This window comes from Durio zibethinus, chromosome 16, assembly GCF_047325235.1.
Source record: "Durio zibethinus cultivar Kanyao isolate XHJ-2024 chromosome 16, ASM4732523v1, whole genome shotgun sequence".
Taxonomy (NCBI): domain Eukaryota; kingdom Viridiplantae; phylum Streptophyta; class Magnoliopsida; order Malvales; family Malvaceae; genus Durio; species Durio zibethinus.
This window is the reverse complement of record NC_143177.1, coordinates 21691715-21719624: the sequence shown is the minus strand read 5'-3', so window position 1 is coordinate 21719624 and position 27910 is coordinate 21691715. Positions and strand designations below refer to the sequence as shown.

The 27910-nt window shown below is 34.6% G+C and overlaps 4 protein-coding genes and 1 long non-coding RNA gene across 15 annotated transcripts; 3 read left to right on the top strand and 2 right to left on the bottom strand.

Moving 5' to 3' along the window:
* Positions 1 to 78: 78 nt before the first annotated feature.
* On the top strand, positions 79 to 8100 carry LOC111295475 (dynamin-related protein 3A-like). 6 transcript variants are annotated; one of them, XM_022888992.2, is made up of 20 exons: positions 79 to 647; positions 1208 to 1490; positions 1582 to 1610; positions 1715 to 1816; positions 2662 to 2730; positions 2818 to 2877; positions 3375 to 3488; positions 3582 to 3630; positions 3757 to 3866; positions 4448 to 4540; positions 4687 to 4779; positions 4869 to 5006; positions 5175 to 5291; positions 5395 to 5490; positions 5628 to 5670; positions 5903 to 6051; positions 6144 to 6290; positions 6872 to 6924; positions 7040 to 7139; positions 7383 to 8100. In XM_022888992.2, exons 1-20 carry the CDS (start codon positions 282 to 284, stop codon positions 7659 to 7661), a joined length of 2490 nt encoding a protein of 829 aa, XP_022744727.2. In that variant the 5' UTR covers positions 79 to 281; the 3' UTR covers positions 7662 to 8100. The 6 variants fall into 6 exon arrangements, with proteins under 6 accessions (XP_022744727.2, XP_089601521.1, XP_089601520.1 ...); XM_089745395.1 differs by having other exon boundaries at positions 7324 to 8100; XM_089745394.1 differs by lacking the exon at positions 6144 to 6290.
* Positions 8101 to 8232: 132 nt separating this feature from the next.
* On the top strand, positions 8233 to 8848 carry LOC149514431 (uncharacterized). Its single transcript, XR_016328702.1, has 2 exons — positions 8233 to 8415; positions 8557 to 8848. It is a non-coding gene; the product is annotated as an uncharacterized LOC149514431 (long non-coding RNA).
* A 4780-nt stretch (positions 8849 to 13628) lies between these two features.
* Positions 13629 to 18052, bottom strand: LOC111295506 (GATA transcription factor 28-like). 4 transcript variants are annotated; one of them, XR_016328700.1, is made up of 9 exons: positions 17919 to 18052; positions 17280 to 17616; positions 16072 to 16155; positions 15839 to 15972; positions 15619 to 15738; positions 15325 to 15430; positions 14113 to 14184; positions 13866 to 13972; positions 13629 to 13731 (listed from the first exon to the last, which is right to left on the bottom strand). XR_016328700.1 is itself a non-coding variant. In XM_022889041.2 (8 exons), exons 1-8 carry the CDS (start codon positions 18032 to 18034, stop codon positions 13928 to 13930), a joined length of 1014 nt encoding a protein of 337 aa, XP_022744776.2. In that variant the 5' UTR covers positions 18035 to 18052; the 3' UTR covers positions 13629 to 13927. The 4 variants fall into 4 exon arrangements, 2 of the variants coding, with proteins under 2 accessions (XP_022744776.2, XP_089601524.1); XR_016328701.1 differs by having other exon boundaries at positions 13866 to 13969; positions 17919 to 18051; XM_022889041.2 differs by having other exon boundaries at positions 13629 to 13972.
* Positions 18053 to 24111: 6059 nt separating this feature from the next.
* Positions 24112 to 25047, top strand: LOC149514430 (uncharacterized). The gene has a single exon (XM_089745015.1). It carries the CDS (start codon positions 24257 to 24259, stop codon positions 24974 to 24976), a length of 720 nt encoding a protein of 239 aa, XP_089601141.1. The 5' UTR covers positions 24112 to 24256; the 3' UTR covers positions 24977 to 25047.
* A 711-nt stretch (positions 25048 to 25758) lies between these two features.
* LOC111298667 (uncharacterized) lies at positions 25759 to 27821 on the bottom strand. Of its 3 annotated transcripts, none has more exons than XR_016328698.1 (4): positions 27585 to 27821; positions 26828 to 26999; positions 26180 to 26412; positions 25759 to 26083 (listed from the first exon to the last, which is right to left on the bottom strand). XR_016328698.1 is itself a non-coding variant. In XM_022893390.2 (4 exons), the coding sequence occupies exons 1-4, from the start codon at positions 27692 to 27694 to the stop codon at positions 25907 to 25909; spliced, it is 576 nt and encodes a 191-aa protein (XP_022749125.2). In that variant the 5' UTR covers positions 27695 to 27821; the 3' UTR covers positions 25759 to 25906. The 3 variants fall into 3 exon arrangements, 1 of the variants encoding a protein (XP_022749125.2); XM_022893390.2 differs by having other exon boundaries at positions 26296 to 26412; XR_016328699.1 differs by having other exon boundaries at positions 25964 to 26104.
* Between the last annotated feature and the right edge of the window lie 89 nt (positions 27822 to 27910).

Sequence of the window (27910 nt, the reverse complement as noted above, 5' to 3'; positions counted from 1 at the left end):
AATACTTAACAGTAGTAGCAATATCTAAAAATACTCCAATAATTCAATTTAAAAAAATCCTAAAAATTGTTCAAAACCACAATTGCATTTTGTTCTTTAATCATACAATCAAAAGATTCAAGTCATCTTTTTTTTTTTTTTTTTTCATTTTAGTTATCACAAAACATTTAAAAAAAAATTCAGCTTTTTCTATAAAAAAATTTCCAAAACCTAGGGTTCATAAATTTTTCATATCTAAATCTTTAATCTTTTTCATCAATCGATTAATCAGTGAAAAAAAAATGGCTGAAGAAGCAGCAGCATCGACGCCGCCTCCATCATCAGCGGCTCCATTGGGATCTTCCGTCATACCGATAGTGAACAAGCTGCAGGATATCTTCGCTCAGCTTGGTAGCCAGTCCACCATAGAGTTGCCGCAGGTGGCGGTGGTCGGAAGCCAGAGCAGTGGAAAGTCCAGCGTGCTTGAGTCACTCGTTGGCCGCGACTTCTTGCCTCGCGGTTCCGATATCTGCACGCGCCGTCCCCTCGTCCTCCAGCTCCTTCAGACCAAGCGTAAATCTGATGGCTCTGGGGAGGAGTATGGCGAGTTTCTTCACTTGCCTGGCAAGCGCTTTTACGACTTCTCTGAGATTCGCAGGGAGATTCAGGTTGTTTATTGCTTGCCTTTTTGATTGAGAGGTTCAGAAGTTAGGCTTTTAGGTCCTTCAATTCGAAAGTTAGGGTTCCTAGTATGTATTTTTTTGAAGTTAGGCATTTTTGAATTTTCCTTTGCTTAAAGAGTAGTAAGAGTATGAGATAAATATTGAAGCGAGAAAGATATTAATTAGATGATATGTGAAATAATCAAGTTGCGGTTGTTGGTGGCGCAATAAGTTGTGATTAGGGAAATTGAGCTTGCCAAAAGGAATAATTAGGCTTCAGGTGACAATGATATTGATTTCTCTACATCAGAGTCTTTAGGCCTTAGATTCACTGAGTGGATAAGAGAAACACTTAATTTACAGTTTCTTGGCTAAGCATTTTAGCTAGATTTCTTCTCTCTCCCCTTACGTCTCTGACAAGCTCTACCCTTTCATTGATTGTAAGTCATAATAGTTTTTATTAGATCAAGAAAGAATGTTTATAATTTGTGGCCTTGAGGGTTTTTTCATAAGTATTTAAAAAATCTAAAATGTCCTTAGATTAAATAAATCTAAATTGACTGCAGGCTGAGACAGATAGGGAGGCTGGAGGGAACAAAGGTGTCTCAGACAAGCAGATTCGACTTAAGATTTTCTCACCAAATGTTCTTGATATTACTCTTGTGGATCTTCCTGGAATCACAAAGGTTCCTGTGGGTGACCAGCCCTCTGATATTGAAGCTCGAATTAGAACAATGATCATGTCATACATTAAACAGCCAAGCTGTCTGATTCTTGCTGTTACTCCAGCAAATTCAGACTTAGCAAACTCTGATGCTCTTCAAATTGCAGGAAATGCTGATCCTGATGGTAATTTCTACTATCAAAATCCCAATTTCTGCATTGAGTTGCTGTTTGATGTGTATTTAATTGAATCATTTTGCTAATTTTCCGCTGGCAGGTTATAGAACCATTGGTGTTATTACAAAGGTGCATCTTCTAATTTGAAAATCTCCTTTTTAAATTGTGACGTTTCTTATCCATAAGCTGTTCTAGGTTTCTGATTAGTTTTGGCTTATTTGTACATGAATCAGTTGGATATAATGGACAGAGGTACTGATGCTCGTAACTTGTTGCTTGGGAAAGTGATTCCTCTTCGACTTGGTTACATAGGTGTTGTGAATCGTAGTCAGGAGGTAACCGTGTAATCTTACAGGAATGAAGATAGTAATCCATCAATTTGTATTTTTGTTACTCTTTTTAAATTAATTATTTCTGAGTATATTGTTCTATGGCTGATTTATCATTTTTAGATTTTTTTCTTAAATGTTACACTGTAGTCATTACATTGAAATGCTCTAATGGAATTTTGGTTTTTCTTCATATTGCTCCATTATTAGAACACATTTTAATTTATTATGCCATTTTATGTGGTGAGATATTCCTGTCTGTTTTCATGCCCTGTCATTTTCTTTTTGTGGTCATATGCTATTGTCACTTCACTGTCTCCTTAAAATGGTGTGTAATATCTTCAAAACTTTTATGTTTTTAGGCAACCTGAAAATGTAGCATAGAATAAAATGGAGAATTTGATAAACCTAGATGATTAGTCAAAGGAATTAAAACAGAATCACTGAAATGTTCCAAGGGGTGAGAAAGCCAAGTACATGGCTGATTTTTACAGCATAGCATATCAATAAAGACTAGGCCATTTAGACTTCTGAAAATTGCCAGTTACTAGACGGGGAATGGAGTGTAAAAAACCATTGTTTGCAAGAGCTCTATATGGGTAACTCTACTGCCTCAAAGCCCTCTTATTTCTTTCCCTCCACAAAAGCAACTAAAAGCTATTTCAATTTTCAGTAAATTATCATATTGCTTCAACTATGCTACTATTTCATTTAGGAAAATTTTCCGTATGTAGTTGCTCTGAATGACTTTTTTTTCCTCTTACTTGTATATTGTATACCGCTTATCAGGTTTCCTATTTTACTAGTGTGCTGATATTTTGATTGCACCTTGAATATTGTCCTATAAACAGGATATTTTACTCAACCGAAGTATCAAGGATGCCCTTGTGGCAGAGGAAAAGTTTTTCCGAAGTCGTCCAGTATGGCTGTACCAACCTTTTGCAATTGTTCATGGTTTGATACAGTTCTCATCATCAATTTGCTTATTTCTTTTTGCTGGTACATAGGTATATAATGGTCTAGCTGATCGTTGTGGTGTACCTCAGTTGGCCAAGAAGCTGAACCAGGTAAAATATTTTCAAGATGGAGTTTCCAAAACTTTTATGGAGTTAATTCAAAATTTAATTCAAAATTTTGAATGCTTCATTTTATTGTTCAGACTTTCTATAAATATTTACTTTGCCTAGTCCATCTATTTATCCCCCTTCTTTGTGCAATGCATTGGGCGGAAAAAGAAGAGGTTCCATTTACTTCTGACCAGATTGTAACATGGACCTGTTGTAAACTTGCATCATTATGCTCTATCTGGAGCAATTTTCTGTTGGCTTAGTTATATCTTGAGCATTCCTGTTTTCTATTATCCTTGTACCTGAAGCAAGTCACCTTCATGCTTATAGGATCTATTGAAGGCTTTATACTGGTTGAGGACTTATTTGCAATTCTCTTAGTTCTGTGTTGCAACTTAGTTGTGCATGTCAAAGAGACATGTACAGCTTAGCATAGGGGGAATTTCTGTGTTTCTTTTATCTTCCTGTTGAGTCTTTCTATGCTATTTCCTATGTAGATTTTAGTACAACATATCAAAGCAATACTTCCTGGGCTGAAGTCACGCATTAGTTCTGCACTGGTTTCTGTGGCAAAGGAGCATGCAAGCTATGGAGAAATCACAGAATCAAAGGCATGTGTATTTGCTTGTTTACCATGAACTTGGTCAAGTAAAAGCATCTGAAATAATTTTCTCATTACAAGATTATGGTTTTGTAACCTATAGGCTGGACAGGGGGCTCTTCTACTGAATATTCTTTCAAAGTACTGTGAGGGTAAATGTTCTGTTTGGTTGTCTGTAAATTGTTTCTTTTTTTCTAATTAATATGCTGAAATACGCCTACTTTATACATTCTACTAAATTGTAATGATACTGTGAATCAATGCTTTGTTGGAAACAGCATTCTCATCAATGGTAGAGGGGAAAAATGAAGAAATGTCTACATCTGAACTGTCTGGTGGAGCAAGGATTCATTATATTTTTCAATCAATCTTTGTTAAGAGCTTAGAGGTGTGTAAACTGACATTTGTGCGTTTGATATTGGCATGCCCTTTCACTATGAGGAATTTTTTGCTTGCCAGATTTCCTTCTTTTCCATGTCAGAGGTGCATTGTTTTTTTTATAGATCTCTTCATCTTAGGGTGTTTCTTTGCTTCATTGTACAAAAGTTGTCATTAATTACTATTTATATCATTTTACAAACCATTGGTTATTAATTACTATCTTTTATCATTAACAATTCTGTTGGTTCCAGTGATACGTGCATTTCAGTCCTCCCACAGTGGTTTTGTGCATAGTCTTTGCATGTACAGCATGAAAAAAATGATAACTTCATCAAAATAGATGGCTATTTATTTTCATGATGTTAGTGAAAGCAATTTCTCACCTTCCCTCTTTTTTTTTCAATAAAATATAACTTTTTGATCTTTTGCTTAGAGCTACTGCTTCATGTAAAATACATACATTAGGAGTCTTACTTTGCAACTCTAGAAATTGTTGATGCACAGATGTACCTCTGAGCCAGTGCATTTATGTAAATAGTTTTGCCTGGTGCAGATTTTGAGTTTGCTTTTAACTGATTTGTTGTACAGGAGGTTGATCCATGTGAAGATTTGACTGATGATGACGTTCGAACTGCCATTCAGAATGCAACTGGTCCTCGATCTGCACTATTTGTACCAGAAGTAGGTTCTAGTGGCTTCTACTTTAATTTTTAATCTAGGGATATTTTGTTTTTATACAGATATAAATTGCTGTTTCCAAATTGTTGCCTGGAATTGTTTTATGTTAAACTTGGTGCATATTGTTATGATTCATCTTATATATTTAGGTCCCATTTGAAGTACTTGTTCGGAGGCAAATAGGTCGTTTGCTAGATCCAAGCCTTCAATGTGCCAGGTTCATATATGATGAGTTAATAAAGGTAATTTTATCTTCCAGATTATCATTGTAGTCTCACGGCTCTATCGCTTGACAATCTCGATTTTCGTAATAGAATTTTTCTCTTTCCAGATTAGCCATCGCTGTATGGTGAATGAATTGCAGCGGTTTCCTGTTCTGAGAAAGCATATGGATCAAGTTGTTGGGAATTTCCTCCGAGAAGGCCTAGAACCATCTGAGACAATGATAGGACATATTATTGAAATGGAGGTATATTTTTGCTTTTTATTGTTATATTATTTTATGCTTCTATTCCTAATCCTGTTATAAATTATGAACTCATTTCAGTTGCTGTGCGATACATGTTATATTCATATGTTCTTTTCAAAGATCTTTAGCTTTTTTTTGTGAATTGTGATAAGCCATTCATTTTTGCAGATGGATTACATAAATACTTCCCACCCAAATTTTATTGGTGGGAGCAAGGCTGTAGAGCTTGCCAGTCAGCAGATCAAGAATTCCAGGGTTCCGTTGCCTATATCTTCTAGATCAAAGGTAGGTCTCTACTAATAGTCACTTCACTAGTATCATTGCTATTATTTAATCTTAATTCCTCTTGATTTTTATTCTTTCTCTGTTTATTTGTTGACTTAATCAGGATGGTTTAGAGCCTGACAAGGTGCCTACTTCTGAAAGAAGTATTAAATCTCGGGCCATTCTTGCAAGACAAGTTAATGGAATCATGGCTGATCAGGCAAGAAAATTTGTGTTTCTGCTGCCCAATATATGCTTTCCTTCCCTACCTTCCTTTTTGCTTTTCAAAATTTCCCCCCACATCTGTCTATTTTCTATGATAAAGAACTTGTAACTTTTTACTCCATTGGTATTCAGGGAGTCCGTCCTGTTGCAGATGCTGAGAAAGTTCCATCCACTGGTAATGCATTTTAGGCTGCCATTTTTAATTTGTTAAATATGTACCTTTAATATCTGATATTCTTTTTGTGATAGTTGCGTGATAAGACAGCCAAGTATTGAGCATTCCCCCCCCCCCCCCCCAATTTTTCTGAAAGGCTGAATATGTGTTTTTGATATTGCTTACCCTATTTTTTGATATGTAATTATCAAGCATTATAGGAATAAATGATGTTCTATGTGGGTTTTATCAGGAAGCACAAGTGGTTCAACCTGGGGTATTTCATCTATATTTGGTGGCAGTGATAACCGTTCCCCAGTTAAAGAGAGCTTGACAAACAAGCCATATAGTGAACCTGTTCATAACATGGAACAGGCCTTTTCCATGATCCATTTGAGAGAGGTGCGTACACATCAGATAATCCATCAAGGATCCTGTGGTAACTTAAATAGTGTTAATTCGATCTTGACATGCATGATTTTTATTCTTTTTAGCCCCCACCTGTTTTGAGGCCTTCAGAAGACCGTTCAGAGAATGAAGCTATTGAAATTGCTATCACGAAATTGCTCCTAAGATCATATTATGACATTGTTAGGAAGAATGTAGAGGACTCTGTCCCTAAAGCAATTATGCACTTCTTGGTAAGTTTGATGAGTAGATTTGCAAATTATGTTTCTTTGTGCTTTGTTCCCCTATTTTATCCATGTTCACAGCCAAGTTCCTGGTACCTATGAAATTCTGAAAAGCATTATGTTATATTTAGGACATTGTAAATCTTTCCAGCCAAATTAATTTCCATTTTTCACCTTACATCAGTTTAACTACTATGTGGTTTTGACCTAAACAAGAGTTGGTGCTAAGTATGTTGCTTTCCATCATCCACTATTTTAATCTGGAGAGAAGCATATATCATGCATTTTGAACGAGGTTACCGTTTATATATATATATATATATATATATATATGCGTGTGTGTGTGTGGTTGGTCTGTTTTTAATTATAGTTGTTAAAGTATGGAGTTAGCCAGTTGGTCAAAAAGTTTGCTTGAGCTTTAAGAGGTTATGTTTGCCATATATTTCTTATATTGGAACCTGAAAATGTTGTAATTTCCTGTAAATATAAGCTGTGTCTTCCTAAGAATTGTTTGTGGTGCAATATTGCATTGTTAAGCCAAAGCATTGCATGAGTGTTAATCTCTTCCTGTTGATGATATCTATGTCCAGGTAAACCATACAAAAGGTGAACTTCACAATGTTTTTATCAAAAAGCTTTACAGGTGATCTAGAGCTTTGTGCCATTTGACTTTATTTCAATTTCTTTCAATTATTTATCCTTTCGCTAATCTCTTTGTTGACTGTTGAGTATCCTGTATGTCTTGTGATCCAACACAGAGAAAACCTGTTTGAAGAAATGTTACAGGAACCCGATGAGATTGCTTCAAAGAGAAAACGTACTCGAGAAACACTCCGGGTTCTCCAACAGGCATTCAGGGTGGGTTCTCTTGACTGCATGTCAACATATATATCATAACCTCTAGAATGGTGACAACAGTTTTCATATATATGTTAAGAGGGCAGATGTCAAATGTTTTTCCATGTTTTCATGCATGTCAGCATATTACCTGACGCCCTACTAATTCTTAATTTTTGTTTTCTTACTGAATCACAACATAAAGTGCCTGAGGAAGTTGCAGTCACATTACTTTGTTTTTTCTATTAAAATCCCTTTGAATAGACATTGGACGAATTGCCGTTGGAAGCCGAAACAGTTGAGAGGGGATACAGTTTAGGTTCTGATCCAACAGGCCTGCCAAAGATCCATGGGCTGCCAACATCATCAATGTATTCTACAAGTAGTGGTTCAAATGATTCCTTTGCAGCTTCTCCTAAAAATCCAAAATCTCGCAAGTCATCTCACTCAGGGGAACTACAGTCACACTTGTTTGCTAATGCGGATTCAAATGGAAATGGACGTAGTTACATGCCAGGCCTCTATCCGACAGCTGATCTGTAAGCCATTTTGAATGTGCAATTGTGCAGTTTGGTCCAAGTTTCTTTTTATCAAATATGGAGGCATTATATTCATTTGATTTGCTTAGTCTAATTTCTCCCTGAAGTTCTTTGGAATTCCTCCAATCAAAGCTGGCGTATTGGTAAATTGCTATTATTTTCTAACTAGATATCTCCAAGTCAGCTATTATGCATTTGTTTTTTGGTTGATATATTTTCCTTGTTCTGTTAGCATAATATAGGGTTATAATCACATTGTTTTTCGCTCCAGAAAGAATAATGGGAGTGAGTCAGAAACAATAGCTTTTTCGTTCTATAACTTTTCTTTTTGCACTTTTTCCCCCCATATTTGTTTGTCATCAAGCATTAAACGCGGCCCATATGCTAGCCATGGTGTTTGTATCCAATGGTATTTCATGTATTGATGAGATGTTTGAATTCCACGTTTTTGGTTTTGCCTGTAAAGAAACGTGTAATTACAATTTTGCATTTGATAATATGGGAAGAATATTTGAAATTAAAATGAAAAAGGAAAAGCAATCATCAAACTGTTGTTTTCATTGTAAATATTGTAGGTGCAGCTGTCAACCATCTTGTGCATGATATAAGACTGAGAAGTTTGTCCTCTTTTTGATTGTTGTGCGAGGGTTTCTTGTGTAAACACGAATGGGTTTCTGTTCTCCTCTTCATTTCTTCTTCCTCTTCTCTCTGATTTACAACGTAGAATTGGTGCTTTTTTATTCGTGGGATGGTCACAGGTGATGTTTTTCAGCATCTACTTTAAGGTGCTTTATGCGATTGTGGTTTTTTTTTTTTTTTTTTTTTAAATTAGAGAAAGAAAGCAGTTGGTTGAAGAGTGAAAATCGGTTGTCTAAATTTTTTATTTTTTTGGTGCTAAGGGGGCATAGCCCAGATGTTACATTGGAATACTCGTACGATAGCCAACACTAACAAGATCTGCTAGTAAGACAGTTTAAATCTTTGGTCGGGTACACCAGATCAACAACACCAACTAGCCAATCCGCGGCGTTGTTCCTTTCTCTATGAATATGAGAGATTTTTCAGTGCCATTCTTTTTGGAGAAGATCTTTGATAGCCCGCACGAGGTTAAAATGAGGGCGATTTTCATGGACTCTTTTCTTGATCATGTTAACAGTATTTACGGAGTTTGACTCAATTTTCACGAGTTTAAATCCTTAAGTCCTAGCACAAATAAGACCTTGATATAAGGCCTAGACTTAATGCAAGATCAATGCAACACTTGCCAATGTGAAATGCAAAACCTGCCTTCCCTTCGCCAAAAGAATCCCTTATCAAGCCTCCTCCTCCAGCTGCGTTGTTTTGTTGATTCCAACTTCCATCGATATTGAGCTTAACCCAACCTTCACTTGGTCTCTCTCATGCCTCAAAACGTCAGTTCTGGAAATTTGGCATTGATCCTTTTTTATGTAGCTTGCCCATTCATTAAAAGCTCTAAAGATGGTTGCCTTTTTCTGGGCATTTGTGGAGACTTTCCCTTAGAATACAAAAGTGTTTCTCCATTTCCAAAGAAACCAATAGGTGTAAGAGAATACAGAAGGTTACTTCCATTCCCTTGTATACTTTTTCTTCCAGTCCACAGTATTAAGATTAACCCATTCAAAAAGGTTACAGCTCCAGCAAGAATTTTGTTGAAGAAGATTAAAAAGATTGTTCTCAATATGTTTAACCTCAACACAATCTCTCAATACGTGCAAACTGGACTGCACCGAGGCATTGCAAATTTTACAGCTACCATCCTCTATCAAATTCCTTTTCTTTCTATTTTCATTGGATAGTATTCTATCATTAGAAACAAGCAAGAGAAATGTTTAATTTCTGGGCACCACTTGTATCTTCCAAATGTTTATAAACAAGAGGTTCCTATCACTAATATTCTCAAACAGGCTTAAGTAGGCGAATCTAATTGAGAAATTTTCATTAGAAGTGAGACTCCAAATTATTTTATCGAACTGGCTATTATTGAAGCCCACAAGCATAGCAGATATTTGATTAATGATTTCAGGAGGCAGGAACATACCAAGTTTATGAAGGTTCCATTCACTATTAACAATAAAATCACCAACTAATTTGCTATTTGGCTGTGAGGAAAGAGTTGTTGGAAAACGATTCTTCAAAGGTTGCTGTTCGTCAATCCACTAGTCTTCCCAAAAATCAATCATGCTCCCTTCGCCAACTCTCCATTTCAGTCCATTCTCAAGATCAGGTTTACCATGCAAAAGACTTTTCCAGGTATAGAAGTCATTCCCAATTTTCTTACAATTTTGCAAGGAGGTGCCATGCAGATATTTTCCTTTAGTTAGTTGTTCCCACATAGAATTTTCTTCAGTGGTTAGTCTCCATCCCAATTTAGCTAAAAGGGCAAGGTTCATCTCTTTAGTTTTCTTGAGAACTAGTCCTCCGTTCGCCTATGGCTTGCATACTGCATCTCAACTCATCAGGTGGATTTTCTTCTTTCCCAGTGAGCTGCCTCAAAGGAAATCCCTATTAATTTTGTCGATATGCTGGCAAATGAAGTTAGGGACTTTGGTCGTTTACATGGTATATATAGGAATTTGGGCTGAAGCAGCTTGGATTAAGACTGCTCTACCTGCTAAGGAAAGTTTATTAATCTTCCGACTAGCCAATCTGGATTGAACCTTTTCAACAAGGTTCCAATATGTTCGTTTTGAGACTTTTTCATGCATGATACGGACTTCTAAATACTTTCCCAGATTATTGTTTCTTGGAATGCCAGAGATATTACTAAGTAACCTTGCTATTCTCTCCAGAGCATTCTGGTGATGAAAATTTTTGACTTGTTGAAACTAACCGTCTGTCCTGACTATTTTCTGAAGGTTTCAAGAGCTTCTTTAACAGTTTCCACCTGATCTTCTTTGGCTAGAGAAAATGTCACCAAATCATCAGCAAAACATAAGTGGGAAATGCTTAGGCCTTTACGTGAAGCTTTCACAGGTGTCCATTTTTTCCTTTCAACTCTCTCTAGTATGATGTGGGATAATCTTTCCATTCCAAGGACAAATAAATATGGAGATAGTGGATCTCCTTGCCTCAATCCCCTGGTAGGCTGAAATTCTTCAGTTTTTTCACCATTCCAAAGCAATTGAAAAGTCGTTGATCTGATACAGGACATGATAAGGGAAAGAAAAGAGCTATTCAGACCAATCTCCATAAGAATCTCATGAATAAATTGCCAATACATCTTGTCATACGCCTTTTCAAGATCGATCTTCCATGCAACTGCACCAGTTTTCCCTTTTTTCTTTTTTAAGGAATGAATCATTTCTTGCACAATAACCACATTATCAACAATATGTTGTCCAAGAACAAAGCTGCTTTGAATGGGACCAATGAGAGTAGGTAGAACAGTCCAAATTCTTTCCACCAAAATCTTAGTGACGATCTTGTATACCGCATTACAGAGATTGATAGGGCGAAGTTGATTTATATTTTCAGGATGGTTAATTATAGGGATGAGGGTAATGAGGGTTCTATTGAGACCCTCAGGAATGGAGCCAGATGAAAAAATTTCATGAATCACCTTACACAACTCTTCTTCTACAATGTCCCAATTCTTTTAGAAGAAACAAGCTTGGAAACCATTAGGTCCAAGAACCTTACGTGGTCCAATGCTGAAAAGTGCATTTTGATGTCATCATCCCTGACTAATCCATAAAAATTTTCTAATTCTACTCTCGTGAGTTTCGGATAGGCAGTAGAGATCTCAAGTTTTTCAATATCACACAAAGTTTCATTGTCCAGTACCTTGTAATGATTAAGAGCAGATTCTTTAAGGCTGTCAGCTTTAGTGATCCATTGTCCTTCATGCTTCTTTAAGGCAGCTATCCTGTTTTTCTTCTTCTAACGAGAGCCAATGTGTGGAAATAGCTTGTATTTCTGTTCCCAGACTGTATCCACTACTCCCTTGATTTCTAAAACCACAATAATTCTTCTTGTTTCAAACTTTGTGTATAGTCAACTTAGAGTTTTCTCACAATATTCCAAAGAAAAGGATTTCGGCTTTGGTATAAAGATTTCTGTAACCCTCTAATTCTAGCAAGGATTCTTCGTTTAGATTTGAAAATAGTCCCAAATGTAGATTTATTCCACTCGACTAAAGTAGTAGCTAGGTTATCCAATTTGACGGGAAACTTATCATAATTATGATCCCAAAATTCTTGTACAATTCTTTTAAACCCATCATGAAAAGTCCAAGCTTTTTCAAATCTAAAAGGTCTTAAATTAGGAGAAGGATTAAGAATACTTTTCGTGTTTAAGAGAATTAGGCAATGATCAGATTTGACCTTTGGAAGATGTAGGACAACTACTTCAGGATACAAGTCTTTCCAGGATGTTGCACATAAAACTCTATCAATTCGCTCCCAAACTGTAGATCGTCCTTTTGGAGACATGCACCATGTATAGTTTGGACCAGCAAACCCTAAGTCAATGAGCTTACAACTGTGTATCACCTTTTGGAATCTCTTATATCGACTTACATCCAGGTTAAAAAAGTTGGATTCATCAAAGAGGCCGCAATCTCGTTGAAGTCACCTCCAATTATTCAGGGCATATTAGTTCTATTTTTTATTTCCCTCAGAATGTTCCACAACTCATCTCTGAGTCCTGGGATTGGGCTACCATAGGCTGTAGTAAGCTTACATTATGAATTATTTTTTGTAACTATTGCCGTGATAGATTAAAATGTTATTTCTTTCACGTGAATATCAACCTCAGCATCATTCCACAGCAACCAAATTCCACCAGCAAACCCAATGCCGTTAACAATTTTCCACCAAGGAAACCCAATTCTCTGAATAATGTTCTCTGCCCTGACATTGTTGACCCTGGTCTCCATTAAACCAATAATTGTAGGCTTGTGTTGATTAACAAGATCTCTGATTGTTCTTACAAAATCCTCACTTCCTGCACTTCTAAAATTCCAAGGTAAAAATCCTTACTTCCTGCACCTCTAAAATTCCAAAGTAGGACTTTCATAAAAAAAAAGGATTTAAATGTGATAAGTAAGTCACATAGTCAGTTGACTCCTTCCATTGCCGTATCAGTGCTAGATTCAATAGCCTCAGAAGAAGAAATACTTCTGCTTCCAGAATTATCAGTGGAAATAGTGGTAGACAAACTCAAAGTATCAAGTTCCTCTGGTCCTCCATTTCTGGCATCAATATTAGCTCTGGTCGAACTAGTGCTGGTCCCATCAATGTTCATAGTGGGGGGGTGATGGTTAGATTCTTTATCAATGTTCAAAGTAGTAAGATAATGTCAGAATTCAGAACCTAAAAACGGATAATACAATTAATAAATAATCAAATAAAAGTAATTAAAAATAAAGGAGTTTTGCGAATATTTTGCTTTATCTGTAAATTTAAATATATTGGAATTTTAATTCCACTCATCGAAACATTTGTGTTCCGACTGCTCTTTCCTCCTATGAATTCCTCCGTTGAACTTCGGAAACTTGGAATTTTCATTTGTTTAAAAAAAATTTTTTAGTTTTGAGGACGTAAAATCGGAGGGTGAGTCATCTGAGGTTGCTGTGATAGGCGTGGATAAATTGGAGAAACTGCAGGAGACGAGAGTGGCAGTAACAATTATTAATCAAAACATCATGTTGTTGGATTTTAACTTGTACCAAACATAGTGTTTTTTGGACTTAATTTATAGTTACTTTGTAAGAATTATGTGCTTTATTGGCAGGACAAAAATGCCAGGGGACAATTTATTGGTTAATATAAGACTGGGCATATCTGGAAAAAAAATTAAAAACTTATTTGAATGTAAATTAAAAATTAGAAATTTATTTAATGCAATAAAATATAAAAATTTATTTATATAAAGTGATAAAATTATTTTAGCCTTAAATTTATCTTTCACTAAATGCAATATTTCCACTTCAGTATGATAAGAAAAGAAATTGTAAGCACAAGCTGCTACTTTTAACATATATGCAACCGAAAGGAACAACTGCTAATGTTAAAGTGACACTAAGTCTTCTTCTTACTCCCCAGCTACAGAGGCTGTATCTCACAATTTCGCAATGATATACATAATGAGCAAAGGCAATGAACCATATGTACAGTTGTCAAATGAAATTAGTTATTATAACAAAGGTTGACATCTGCCTTCAAACATCAAGTAGCATAGAACTCACCATAATGGAGGCATTTGTTACTCATCTTTCAGCACGGACAGCAGAGAAGGTATCTCCATAGATTAAGATACAACGTCTGTACTGTCATTAGCTTCTGCATCACTCTGCTAAACACCCATGAAGTAACAATGTAATAAGATTCATGAAACACTTTGAAAATAACTCAAGGAAAATAAGTTATAGATAACTGTGATCAATGTTGTTGTTGTTGTTTTATTTTATTTTAACTTTTTTAAGTTCGTAGTACCTGCTCAGTTGTCTTTGCAGGCAGATCCAGGATTGCTATAGTGGAAACCTTTGAAAGGTCTCTCAAAACACCCTGCAAATCAAAACTTCCCATGTGAATGACCTAAGAATTAAAAATGATTATAGAAGATTGTCATTTTCTAAGAGCTAAGACTTATCCCCTGCAAGTTACTGAGCTTCAGAAGACATGACTTATTGCTTAAAGGATATATCTACTTCTTAAGCTCATCAAAATTGAGGTTAGCTGGTGCCAGAAACAACCAAGTAGATGTAGAAAACTAAATCCCAAGGTTATATCTTCTAAAATTCTGAATTTATGGTTTGTCCCTTTCTATGGAGGTTATGAGATCAATATTTCATTAGATCATCAGATAAGGAAAGCTTAAAGGTTAGTCTTTGGCTTTCGAATAAATTTAAGGTTTGCTTGATTATGCACCAAAAACACAGGGTTCCCCGTATCTCCCATCTAAGAAACTTAAGTAACTGATGGCAAGTCAAAATGTTCAGCTGTTGCTAAAAGGCCAATGATGGTCCATGGCTTCCATCACGCTAAGTTGTCAATAGAAGAAGGAACTCAATTTTTCTCACCAACTCAATTATCTATAGGACTGTAAAAGGTCTTTAATCTTTAGAAAAACGAAAAGCAAATCACAGACAAAAATAACTCAAACAAGATAGTACCATAGTATGGTACCCAAGCCCATTTATGAAGTTGTTCCATAAGTTCAAATTCACCATCAATTCAAAGCCTAAGGATAAAGAAATATTGGAGGTAAGTTATTCATGTCTGATCAAGTAACTGATTTGTGAAGTGACAAGTATCCACCATGTCTTTACTTAATTTACATAAAATAACAAGTATAATTCTGGCTGATTCATCTAGCCAGTAAGTTTTCTTCTATTTCTTTCATACAAAGAATAAGTAATTCTAAGATTTTAGTTTACATCAATAATACGTGTGGACTAAATATCTTCTAGACTAATTAACAATAAGCTCCACATGATAATTGGTCATACTGTTGAGATATGCCTCTCTAACAATCACAAAGATTAATCATAATCTTGTGTGATTAAATATCATAAGAATAACAGAGACCACACAATTAACAAAACGTTAGAGGAATTTCAATCATCTCATAGCATGCTCTCTTGAGTCTTCGTGTAATTAAACGAGGAATAGACTTATGAACAACTCTTTCCTGATTTCACAAACCTTATTTGCCCACTTGAGACCACATGCATTGCATAGAGTCCTAGCACCAGCAGGTCCACGTCGCATCATAGGAGTTTTCTTAGAACTAATTCCACAGTGTGTACATCTACACAGAAAATTTATGCAAAATATTGAGGAAAAAAAATAAATAAGAGAGTCTATAGAAGTCCCTTTTATTGGCACATAACAAATGATAACTGGAGTGAAAACTTGAAACTAACATCTTGAAAGTGAGATATAATACCAACCCAATGATAAATTAAAAAAAGGTTGTTCATAGGAAAATCTACTTACAAAGTTTCTTGCATGTTCTCATCTTGTCCAGAACCTGTTCCACTCCAGCCTGAAGAGGCTGAGGCTACTTCATCTGAAATCACCTTGGATGATGTGAACTGACCCTTCTTACGCTGCATCCTGACAACCCACACCTGACATGTTAAAAAGTTGGCTTGAAGAACAAGCCGATTGAAGAAAGAAGAATGTGGAAAAAGAAGAGAAACTGATAATTGAATACCTAAGAGCCACTTCTTTCCGTACGGTATAGCGGATTTTCTTTTCAAAGCACCGCTCTTTTCTCTTCTCCCGGAACCGGTTTAAAGAAGCAACTCTCTGTGGTTGAATTGACCGCCCAGGAAAGTCACCCAAGCCCTAGGAGAACATAATAAAAGAAGTAAAAATATGAACAAAACAGAATCTCCTTAAAAGAATTAATCACAAGATAACTAGGATGATTGACCTAAAACCTACCCTTTGAGTGACTGGAACTGTCCCCAATGCAGGAATGCCTGAAGGGATTTCATATCCACCTAGAAGTAACAACACTGCCTGTACCTGGAAAATCAAGCACAAAAAATTATGATTTTCCTCATGTTACTTCTTCATATCTGAATCTGCAAGCCCTAATAGCAACCACTTCAATTCATCCACCACAGTTTAGCATTCAATACATCATTAATTTTACATGATCAATTAAAATCCATGTCAGTCTTATATCATAACCACCTAACTGTGCACTTAAATTTGCAGAACTGACCCCGACAAGAAAGAAAATGGGAGAGGTCCATACTAGAGAACGTCACTTTAAAACAGCCATAAGGCAACTTCAAATAAATATAACTTACATAATCAACAAAATGAACAAACCAAATTCAATAATGACAACCACTAGTACCCTAACACAACTGTCTCAATGAGCAGAACCCTTTTTTACACAAAAGAGGGTACATTAAAAGCAATATGGTTAATGTTACGAATACCCCATGAACTATAATGAAATGTTTAATTTGATACCTGAAATGTACAAATGTATCTAAACTATGAATCTGTTAACTAATGTAGTCCTTGGAGAGCTGTTTTTCGTCGTGTCATTATTTGAAAGTAACCACATTAGGAGTGAGTACCACCTTAGTTAATAGATTCATAGTTCAAGTACTATATTAAAGATTTTTAAAATTCAGATATCACCCTATAATTTAGGATCATTTGAAACATTAACCCAAAGTAGTAAAAAGAAAAACATAACAGGAACTCAAATGGTAAGTCTATTCTCTTTAACATGGAACATCATTAATGAATAAATGCACATCATACCAAGCAGATATAACTAAACCAGATTTGGACTAAAAAACTTTATGTAAATTTGGGCGAAAGGGAAGGATCTTTCTTCATTTGAGTAAAGGTAATAATGCATAACCCACCACATTACTTTAAACAAACTAATTGAGTAATTGACTATATAAACCAGAACATAGATGCAAAAACCAATGCTTTTCAGCTAAATTAGCATTAAAAAACAAACGGCTGCTGCATAATTCGTCAAATTAACAAATAAACTCATTAATCCATCCAATCAACCTAACCCGGATGCAAAATGTAAACAATTTAAAGAAAAATTAGCATCAAAACTATATAAAAAAATAATACTAATCAAAACTAATAATAAAAAAAAAAAGGACCTTGTCAGGTGAAACGGAATCAAACACATAAACCTCCCCTTGAAACGAGAGGGTGAGCTGATCAACGCCAGAATTACCGGGAACGGCGGTTAAATCGGATCCTTGACCATAAATATTGGCATGAGAAGCTTTTTCCATGCCATTATTCATAACCGTTACAACGCTGCCGCTTTCTCCGTATCCAATCTGAGGGTTATCCACCGACTCTTCCCTTCCTCCTCCTCCCCCTGTAACGTCGTCGTCTTCTTCGTCCATGTTTTGTTGGACGTTCATGGCACCTGAACCGTACATTGATTCTGGCTGGTGATTCGAAATTTCCATTCCTTTTGCATCGAAACTGCCAAACACTTCTACTGTAATAACTCAAAAAAAAAAAAGAACAAGTAGAAATGCAAGAGAATAAAATTCTCTGAAAGGGAAACAAAGCAATTGGAGAAACTAAGAAGAGAATTCGTTAACAAATATAAAATTATAAAAAACAATAAATGAAAATTTTTTCCAAACTCTTAATCTGGGTTTAGGAAATGATTATTTTTTGTGAAGCAATCGGAGACGGAATGGAAGTAGAATAGAAGATTGGAGGAGGAAGAAGGAGATGAGAGGGTTAAGAAAAGGCCCCTGATGAATAAGAATATTTACGGTTTATGCCATTTTGAGTGGAACGGCCGCTCGCTACAAAAAAAGAAAGTATGGATAGTGGGCAATTTGCAGGTAAACATGGGTTTCTCATATATTTTGTGATATAATAATTTCATGGGAAGATTTTTTTTAATGGTACGGGAAAATGCTTCGAATAATTTTATTGAGTTGTGGACTAAAACAATTGTTAGCTTTTAAATTAGTAATAAAATATTTATCTAATCTGATATTTAAATTTAAAAAATTTTAATAATATTTTAATTATAAAGATATTAATTAATATTGTATTTATTTTTAATATAATTATTCAAAATGATAATAGATAATAAATAAAAAATTTTATAAATATTATATTAATCAATAAATTTATAATTAAAATATTATATTAAAAAAATTTTAATTTAAATATTAAATTAAATATTTTATTATAATTTAAGAGCGTTTTCAATTAAAGGTGTAATTGAGTCGAGTCGATACAGTAAGAAGTTCGAGCTCGAATTCGACTCCTAACTCGTGACTCGATACTCGACTCCAACTTAATTGAGTTTTATTTTTCTAACTCGAACTTGATTTGTAATCGAAATCGAGTTACTTGAGCTTGCTCGATTAAGCTCAATTAATATGTAAAAATAAGCTCGATTTTTATATTCGACAAGAGTTTGATTATTTGTACTCGAACTCGAATTCGAGATATTTTATTAATTAAAATAATAAAAATATTTAAATATAAAAATTCGATTAGGCTCGCGAGTTACTCGAACTGGGTATAAGAATACTCGAGCTCGGTTCGATTGATGAATCAAGTTATTCGAACTCGAACTCAACTCAATAATAATCGAATCGAATTCGAATTGTATTCGAATTGAATCTGAATAACTTACGAGTATTAATGTATCATTTACACACTTATTTCTAACATAATTTAAGAGATGAAAAATTGTGATAACAGAAAGAAATAAAGCGCAAACGAAAAAAAAGGTTGTAGCCTGCAGAAGTAGATGATAAATTGCCAAATTGGGGTGAGCAAAATGGGGGGGGGGGGGGGAATCTCTGGGATAATTAACTAGGGTTTCTTTTAGGTGATTGAGAAAATTGTATAATTGTTATAAGTTAATTCGATCTATATGATTGTCAATTTTTAGATATCGAAAATCGATTAATGAAATCACATAAATTGTTATATTTTTTAAATTATTTATTTAAATTGAATAAACCGATTTAATTAAATTAAAATAAATAATTTTTATCGATTTTTTCCGTATAAACCAATTTATACTCTGCCCTAATTTGAACACTTACTATTTGCATGGCAAAATGTTTTTTTTTTTTTTTTTTTTTATTTAGTGTAACTCATAGTTATAAAAGTTACTAAATTTAATGTTAGGAAATCCTAACCTAACCAAAACAAGAAGTTAGAACAACATTAAACTGGTACCTATTCTTGGCCCACACGTTAGAGTTCAGACAAACAAACAATTCAAAGATGCCAACATATATTTTTGTCACTCCCTGTTTTTTTTTTTTTTTTTCTTCTTCGATCAAGCAAAGGAGGGAAAGAAAAAAGCAGAAAAAAAGGCATTTTCTTTAACTCAAGAGCTATGCCTCAAGCAAAAACTGCAAATGTTGAAAATCCATTTGAATATTCACCTCTGCCCAAGGATGTCCCTCAGGTCCCCTTGAGACTCTACTTTTTGCAAGCGGTTCATGAATCTGAAAGCCTTGGGACAGTATTTCTCATTTCATGTTCATCACGTTTATGTCAATAATGGTCATTATTTATACCATTATTCTTCATGATGTTGGATTTTAATTTTGCTGTTCAAGGACCTGAATTACAACCAGATTCATTTTCTGTGTTTAATTTCAATGTTCAAACTCGAAGTTGGCAGCCACCTGGGGAGCTGGACTTGGCCTTTGTCAGCCAAGATAACGGCTATGAAATTCTCTTTACTGGCATTGAGGGTACCATTTTCTACAAGCAGGATTATCGCGTTGGCAATGACTTCATGGCAACCTTTGGGAAGGAAGGAGCAGAAAAACGTGCACTTGAAGTTTGTGACCTCACGATGGGAAGGTGATCAACCCATTGTAGAAAACAGTGTTTTAAAGGAGATAAAGGAAGAACAAGAAAAGGGAATGTTTCATTTCAGCATGAGAATCAATACATTCCTTACATACCAAAAATGGGGCTTGTTATGGAGAGGTTCACAACCTGGAGTTAATTCATATTGTTGGGACTCGATGGTAAAGTTTGCACCCGAAACGGGGGCTGGAAGGTTGTTTGTTGGGGGACAAAAGGAGTGCCAGGCCGCCCGAGGTCATTGATCAGCATTAATGGAGATTTACAGATTAAACCAGGGGGTGATATAGATGAACTTTTTTCTGTTTCCCCTTGGATGCATTTGTTTAAAAGGTTCCCTAATTCGTGAAAACTGACTTAATGAAATGTGGAGCCTGCAATTAGTATAAAATCTTGATGATCATGGTCTTTAAGGCCAATATCTTGATTTTTTTTTTTTTTTTATAAAATGAATGAAAGGAATGACTTGAGTCTTTATACAGCAGTTTTTGGTAGAAAATAGCTTGAGATTTTGCAGAAATTGCCTTACTGCAAGTTTAGCATTCCACCGATTGGTTCTATGAATTGAAAGAAAAAGTTTTATCAGTTAAAAGGGTGGAATCACACTATATTTCATAACTGAAATTTCCAATTTCCATTAACCAACTCAAAAAAAAATTGGACCCATTTGTCATATCTATTAATATTTCATGCTATAAACAATTGAAAAACGCTCTTCCAAGTCATGGTTTTGGGTTTTCTTCCATGGATTGGCTAGACCCTTCCTCCACTATAAGACTATTGCTTGGTGATTTCCTTTCCAGTGTGCAAAGCGAAAACATTCCTAAATGCATGCTTGCAAACTTATATATAGGTCCATATGTTTGTGTCTGTTTATTAACTTTTAAGCTGAGAAGTGCTATGCTTCCATATTTCTCAAATTAATACTGGTATTTTTATCCCTTTCTAATTTATAAATTAAAAAAAAATAACAATTTTTTTTTTTTACAGAAAGAGGAGATTGCAATCTGAAAATAAAATAATGAATTATATACGATAAAATTTTAAACTTCAAACTTATTAAATATCATTTTTTTAAAAAATAATTACATTAATCACTTAAATGATTTATATGCAAAATCTATAGCATCCAAGTAGACATTCAAATTTAAATCATCGATAGTCCAAAAAATGCCAAACTACTAAAATATATGGAGGCATTTGAAAGGAAAGTACTGCTTCCGCATGATATATTACTTTAGTCATAATCTTTTATTCTCTTCATTAAAAAACAATTATAAAAGGGAAGATATAATTATTTTTTAGTTAAAATAGTAAAATCTCTTTGCTCCGAGAGGTACCAATATTTTATTTTTAAAATTATAAATCGATAAATTTTGTATTTAAAAAAATTCCAAAGACAACTTAATTTGTATTTTATAAATTTTGAAAATAATTATTCTAAATTATTAATATTTGCAAACACAGTATCTGTTGTAATTTTTTTTTCTTTTTCCTTATCTTGTTTTCTTTTATAGATAGCTTATCTTTTTTTGTCATTAAAAATATAAAATTTTTCATTCCATTTTAAAGATATAAATTAATAGAACTAATATGTATACTTTTAATAGCATCTTTTTCATTAAAAAAATTTAAAATAAAAGCAAAAAAAAAAAAAAAAAAAACATGAAACCCATACAAAAATTAAAAGTTTTTTTACATACAAAAAAAACCCAAAATTATATTAGTTCAATAAAAATATGGGGGCTTATCTAAACAAAAGATTATCAAAACCTCAAAAGCTTGAAGTTCAGTTTGTTTACATCTAAGAAAAAAAAAAAAAAACCAGAATTTTAGGAAAAAGATTTTTAGATTAAATCTATTTCCTTTTTATTACAATTCTCTAATATGGTTTTTTTTTTTTTTTGTTATTACTCTGATCATTGTATTTGTATATTTATGATCTAAAACAGTTGGTTTCTCATGATTTTTCGGCTAAATCATGTAATTTACTTATATTTAAGATTAGATGTTTGATTAGAAGTTTATGACATTGTCTCTACAAAACATACAATAGATTATTGCGCGTGCATTTTCTCTAACTTCTAGTAGATCGATGGCTTGTGTAACCATGAACTGTTAAACTTTGAGCCTTAGCATATGATCATAAACAATACTTTTCTTCACACTGACAAGTTAAAACAACTTAATTGGTTACAACTATATTAGCAGCGGTAAAACAACTTTCTTTAGTTACAATAAAGGATATAGTAGTGTTTGGAATTTGTGACATCCCCAAAGGATAAGCTGCTAATTACTAGCTTCCAATCGGTTGCAATTCCAACTTAATGTGCAGGCAGTAGAATCCTCTATGTATACCATCAGTAAATGGCCAGTACATGCCATCATCCATCAAGGTTCACAAATGCTTCTTTATCACAATCTCAACAATCTTAAGGGTGAAGAAAATGGTGTCTCGAGCACAGTCTCAATTGAATTCTGAAACTGATCGGCACCCTTTTGCCTTTTCGCCTATACGTTATGACGCTGAGAACATTGATAACGATTTGGAAGATGAAGACTTCAAAATCCTCACCACTATACAACTTTTGGGTGGCATAGTTTCAATTCCAATCCTCGTTCTAACAATATTATCGTGTTTGTTAGACCAACAATTTAGGCTACATGCGCATACGCTTCATCCAGGATCATTTTCATTTTCGAGGTTTAATGTCTCAGACTCGAATCTGGTGATCGGCTTTTATCTCACATTTGGATGCAAAGACTGTGATTACGCGACTCTTTTCCGTAGAATTAATGGTGCCATCTTATACAAAGAGGAGAGAATACTGTCAATGGTTTCTGTGGAGCCTTTTGGCTTGGGAAAGAAGGAGCTGAAGACTACCCATTTAAAGTTTGCAACCTCTAGAGAGGAAGGTGAAAAACTACTGATAGAACAACAGATTCTGAAGCAAATGAAAAAAGATCTTAAAAATGGAACCATGCATTTGAAATTGAAAATCGACAATCTGGTTTTATTTAAGAAATGGGGAGTACTGTCGTGGGATGGTGCAGGTCATGGTGTCAATTCATACTGTTGGGATTTGGCGGTCAGGTTTTCAGCTACAACAGGAGTTGGAACGCTCATTGGTGGTGGCCGGGACGAATGCTGGGAGCCTCGATTTGGCCAATAAAATCTTCTTTTTCTATATAATGTTTACTTCTAGAATTTCTTTTATGGAATTCAATTTACATTGTGTTTGTTAAGCAGAATTCCAATGTTCTACAATGAATCGAAAATCAGTTTCACTAGATATTGTTCTAGATTTATGATTCTAACAGCATGCATGGTGTATCATCAAATGCAGAAAGTCTGCATGCAACTCACTAACATTGGTTCGCAACCCATTACATTTGACAAAGATATGAAGACTGTTTTTTCTGTTCTATTCTTCTCTCTTTTGCTTGTTAAGCTGTATAATGAATAGCAAGTACACAAATAGACCTAATTATTTTGTTATTTAAAGGACCATAGATTAAGAGTTTATTGTTGCACTTGTAGTTTCACCTTTTTCACAGTGAAAAAATTCTGCAACCATTGCAAAATGGACGTAATTTTCACGTTGAAAGTGAACTGTCGTAAAATGTATATTCAATTTTTTTTACTGATTTTGTTATCAAAATTTAAAAATAGACGTGCCAATGATTGTTTGTTCTCCCCTTCCCATTTTGATAGTGTTTTTTTTTTTTCCCCCCAAAATTCTCGTGTTGGTTCAATAACAAATTTGATTCCAAATTTTCAATACGATCGTGTAATACCTTTTCTTTGCCAAAAAAGAAAAAAAATTTTTCCTTAATGATAAAATACGTAGCTATATATTGAAGTTCTTACAAAATTGGGAGTGCTAATCACTTGATTTGGGTTTGAGTAACGTTGAGACTGTTCCGATTTTGAAGAATATAATGTATCGATCAGTTCCAAAACTATTTCTGTTACCAAACAATGTTTAGAGAAAAAAGATGGTTAGAATTTAAGATAATTAAACCTATTTATCCAGCAAAGTGAAACAAACGTCATTACTTATTTTATATATATTAACATCAAGAACAGGTTTTGTCAATCCAGGAAAAAGGAATTAAAGAGTAAAACAACAACAAAAAAAAGTGTTCTCCATCCAAGAATATTAAATTAAAAAGTGGACAGGGCGATGGCTACCATTATGCCTTTTCACCCCTGCCACGGGAAGATGATTCTGACATATCCTCCTTTTTAATAGAAATGCTTCCTTCAGCTCAAGGTCATGGATCAAGAGGTCCGGAGCCACAGTTTGTGGGTGAAATCTCCTCCGAGTTCTGTTCTCCACAAGACAACGAACCTGCTTGCGCCAGTTACACGAAACTCGCATTTATTGCATTAGTCATTTCATACAATATCTTAACATATAATCTTTCTTCACCCACCGTAGTGTTCAATCCAAACTCATTCGCCATATCCAACTTCACCATCTTCTACTCCAGACTGGCGGCCAATTGGGAAGCTGATTTCACATTCGGATGCGAAAACTGTGACTACAACATGACATCAGGGAATGATCGCACAGGGATTTACTACGATTACATCAAGGCCTATATCTTTTATAATAATGAAGACCATGATCAGAACGTGATTTCAACTGTTTCCATTGAGCCTTTTAACTTAAGAGCTGAGGAACATAAAAGAGTGCATGTGAAATTTGGGAATACAGGATGGGAAGGCAACCAACCAATTCTAAGAAAAGAAGTTGTGAATGAAATAGGTAAGCAAGTGGAACATGGAATGTTGCATTTAGGTATGAGGTTAGATTTATGGGTTACATACAAGAAATGGGGATCATTCTGGAAAGGTAGTCTTCTGGAATTACCAGATTCACATTGTTGGAATTTACAGGTTGGGGTGATGCCTGAAACAGGAATGGGAAAATTGATTCTCAGTGGCCTAACCACTGTTAGGGTAAATTAAACTCCTTATCCTTAAAACTTTTGGTGGCATATTATTTTGGTCTTAAAGTATCAAAAGTAACTTGTCGATCTTTGTATTTTCATTATCATAACGAAATAGTTCTTCTATTAGTCAGTCACATATGTATCAGATGGCATTTAACATCCGTTTGATTATCAAAATGACTATTTTGTTGTGATCATGAAATTTTAGAATCAACAAATTATTTATTAATGATTTGATTGATTTAATTCATTAATTTTTATATAAAACATAATATTTTATTATAATTATTAATTAGACTAATAACTTCATCAACAAATATTATTTTTATTGAATAAGATGAAAATCATTTTCCCCAAAATTAGGGTCATCCCGTGGATGTTAAAATCTAGAAGTTGCCACTCTCAATTAGTAATATTCAGGATCCAACATCCAAAAAAAAAGATCATACTTTAAATCAGAGTTCGTTTTCAACAGGGTGAGGGTGGAATTTGCAAATTTAGATTGGAAAACTTACCATTGGTTCTGATCATGATGGTTAATGGAATAACCATGGAAATTGTCATATACATCATTGAAAAGTTCAGTAGACACGGAAAAATCAATATTCATAAAATGAAAAGGAAACAGAAGCAATAAACTTTCATTCCCAAACAATGAGAATGGCTGAATGGCTCCAGATGGTTAATGAGCTCCCCAGAAGAAATGTTACTGCACAACATTTGTGTGGGATGTTCTCAGAAATTTTTGATAGATCGATACTCTACTGAATCGCTGGGAGAATCATCTGACAGAAGTACTTTAAAAAGCAACATTCAGTAATTATATATATATATAAAGAACATCTTAATTTATAAACTGAATGTGGGTTCAAAAAATATCCACACAATTTTGGAAAATAATCCTGATTTCTAATACTGTAGACCAAGGACAATCATATAAGAACATTCATTTCTGGTTGATGTTCTCAGATGAATTTGAATTCTGACAGTATTTTTTTAGCCATTTCTGCTTGTTCTTCTCAGATGCATTCCGATTTTCAGTGAATTCTGTTAAACCTTGTCTCAATGCTCCGAGATTAACCCCCTTATCCACATATATACTCGTCACTCCCATCTTGGAGACCTGCAATTGTCAGTACAAATTCTGTCAAGTGAAATAAGCATAATTCAAACCAGCTCTTTTCAAAACCATAACAAAGAAGGGGTAGAAGGTTCTTACAACCACAATGCATAAAGGTACAAGATCCAACTATCTAGCTCCAAGAAATATCAGCAAGTGACCAAGCCAGAAAGAAAAACAGAGCAAAAGGAGAACGTAGGAAAAGTCATTCTTACAGCTTGTATGTTCCTATTCTCATCATCAAAAAAGAGCATTGAGTTGTAGGGAATCCCAGTCCTTGAGTGAATTCTCTGGAAATGATCTGTCTTGTGTGTCCAGCTTGAAAAAATCTCCTGAATATCCCAAAGAAGAACAATTGAATGTTACAGCATCAGAAAGAAATTATTACTGTTCAATATTATGAAATTCATGTCTTTGCGATCAGAAATGCGTAATGGCCAACACAAATCCAACTTGTATATGAGCAACTGATTCTAAACAAGCTCTAGCATAGACCCATTATTATTACAAAGAAAATACATACATAAGAAAGGCCTCCATGAATAGTTTACACATGAGGTCCAATGACTACCACTAAAGTAAGAAAATGCTGAAAGAAATAATGCTTATAGTCTTATTTAAGAGAAGATCACAAGAAGAATAATCTTTTAGCTATATCTTTCTACATAGCCTGTAAATATGCTCCTCAAACCCGGAGCTGTTACTAAAGAATTAAACTTTGCAAGGAAAGAATTCTAACTGACTCACCTTGGTAACAAACATAGACTTGATGCTCAATTTGTCAAGGAATGTGTTTGCTATATCTGAGGTCGGAGACCTAGAGGCAATAGCTAGATCAATCCCCTTGTCCTTGAGTGCAGATAATATGCCTTTCGCATGGGGGTATAAAGACGGCATTTCGCGTTTGGAGCGACACTCACTGAAAATTAGTCGCATGAACTAACCATTAGCAGAAACAATTTTCCAACCAAACTACTCCACAATAAAAATGTCATTTCACTGTCCAGTTTAGAAAGGTACAGAGCAAGGGCCAGATACTAAGGTCACTAACAAAGGCAGTCCTATTAGTTAGACAAATAAGATGAAACCCCAAGTTTATTTCAATGATCCAAGCATTGGTTAATGGTGACAAATCAGGGAAACTGATGTGGAATATATTTTTCAACATAATAAAAGTCAACTATTTGTCTATTTCATCAAAAAGAACAGTGAAATATGACTTTTTTTCTTTTTTCTTCAACCACTGATTACAGAAATTTATGCGGAGGATACGCAAACAGAATTCGTATATCAACTCAACACGTAAGCCATTATTAAGCCTTGTTTAAGCGATTACTACAATAATTTATACACAACTAAGATCAAAGTACTAAAATGAAACGAATTAAGATAAATATTTGTGGGTATTCATTTGAAAACCCTAATACTACACAAATTGTTCATATACTTAAAGAAAGAAAGAAAATCAAGATTATAAAAAGAAGGAGAGAAAGAAGAGAGAAACCAGTAGAAAGGCCAGAGAGTGTGATCAAGATCGAAAACGACCAAACGAGGAAGAACTTGGAACATCCCAATAATCCGCATGGCCTCCTCTTTCACTCTCTCTTCTCCCATCCTTTCGCTTCTCTTCTCTTCTCTTCTCTTCTCTCTCTGTGGGTTGAAAACTTGAAATTATGACAAACGAGAGAAGACACAGAGAGACCTTGCACTTTTGGATTTGGCGAGTCGAGAGGTGGTTGCCAATGGACCTAAATCTATATCGTTGCATATATATACGAGAGAGAGAAAAAAAAAAAAAAAAAAAAGCCTCTCCGCATGTATTTTTTGACG

Excerpts from the sequence above, each read along its gene's own strand:
- LOC111298667 (XM_022893390.2), bottom strand. The coding sequence starts at position 27,694 with ATGGGAGAAGAGAGAGTGAAAGAGGAGGCCATGCGGATTATTGGGATG. Across the intron at positions 27,000-27,584 it reads ACTCTCTGGCCTTTCTACTG|TGAGTGTCGCTCCAAACGCG; the intron begins GTTTCTCTCTTC and ends ACTAATTTTCAG. Across the intron at positions 26,084-26,295 it reads AGAATAGGAACATACAAGCT|GTCTCCAAGATGGGAGTGAC; the intron begins GTAAGAATGACT and ends TGACAATTGCAG.
- LOC111295475 (XM_022888992.2), top strand. The coding sequence starts at position 282 with ATGGCTGAAGAAGCAGCAGCATCGACGCCGCCTCCATCATCAGCGGCT. Across the intron at positions 3,631-3,756 it reads TCTTTCAAAGTACTGTGAGG|CATTCTCATCAATGGTAGAG; the intron begins GTAAATGTTCTG and ends TGTTGGAAACAG. Across the intron at positions 5,491-5,627 it reads ATGGAATCATGGCTGATCAG|GGAGTCCGTCCTGTTGCAGA; the intron begins GCAAGAAAATTT and ends ATTGGTATTCAG.
- LOC149514430 (XM_089745015.1), top strand. The coding sequence starts at position 24,257 with ATGCTTCCTTCAGCTCAAGGTCATGGATCAAGAGGTCCGGAGCCACAG.
- LOC111295506 (XM_022889041.2), bottom strand. The coding sequence starts at position 18,034 with ATGAAATTATTATATCACAAAATATATGAGAAACCCATGTTTACCTGC. Across the intron at positions 15,739-15,838 it reads CGGAAAGAAGTGGCTCTTAG|GATGCAGCGTAAGAAGGGTC; the intron begins GTATTCAATTAT and ends GTGGGTTGTCAG. Across the intron at positions 14,185-15,324 it reads GTCTCAAGTGGGCAAATAAG|GGTGTTTTGAGAGACCTTTC; the intron begins GTTTGTGAAATC and ends TTTGATTTGCAG.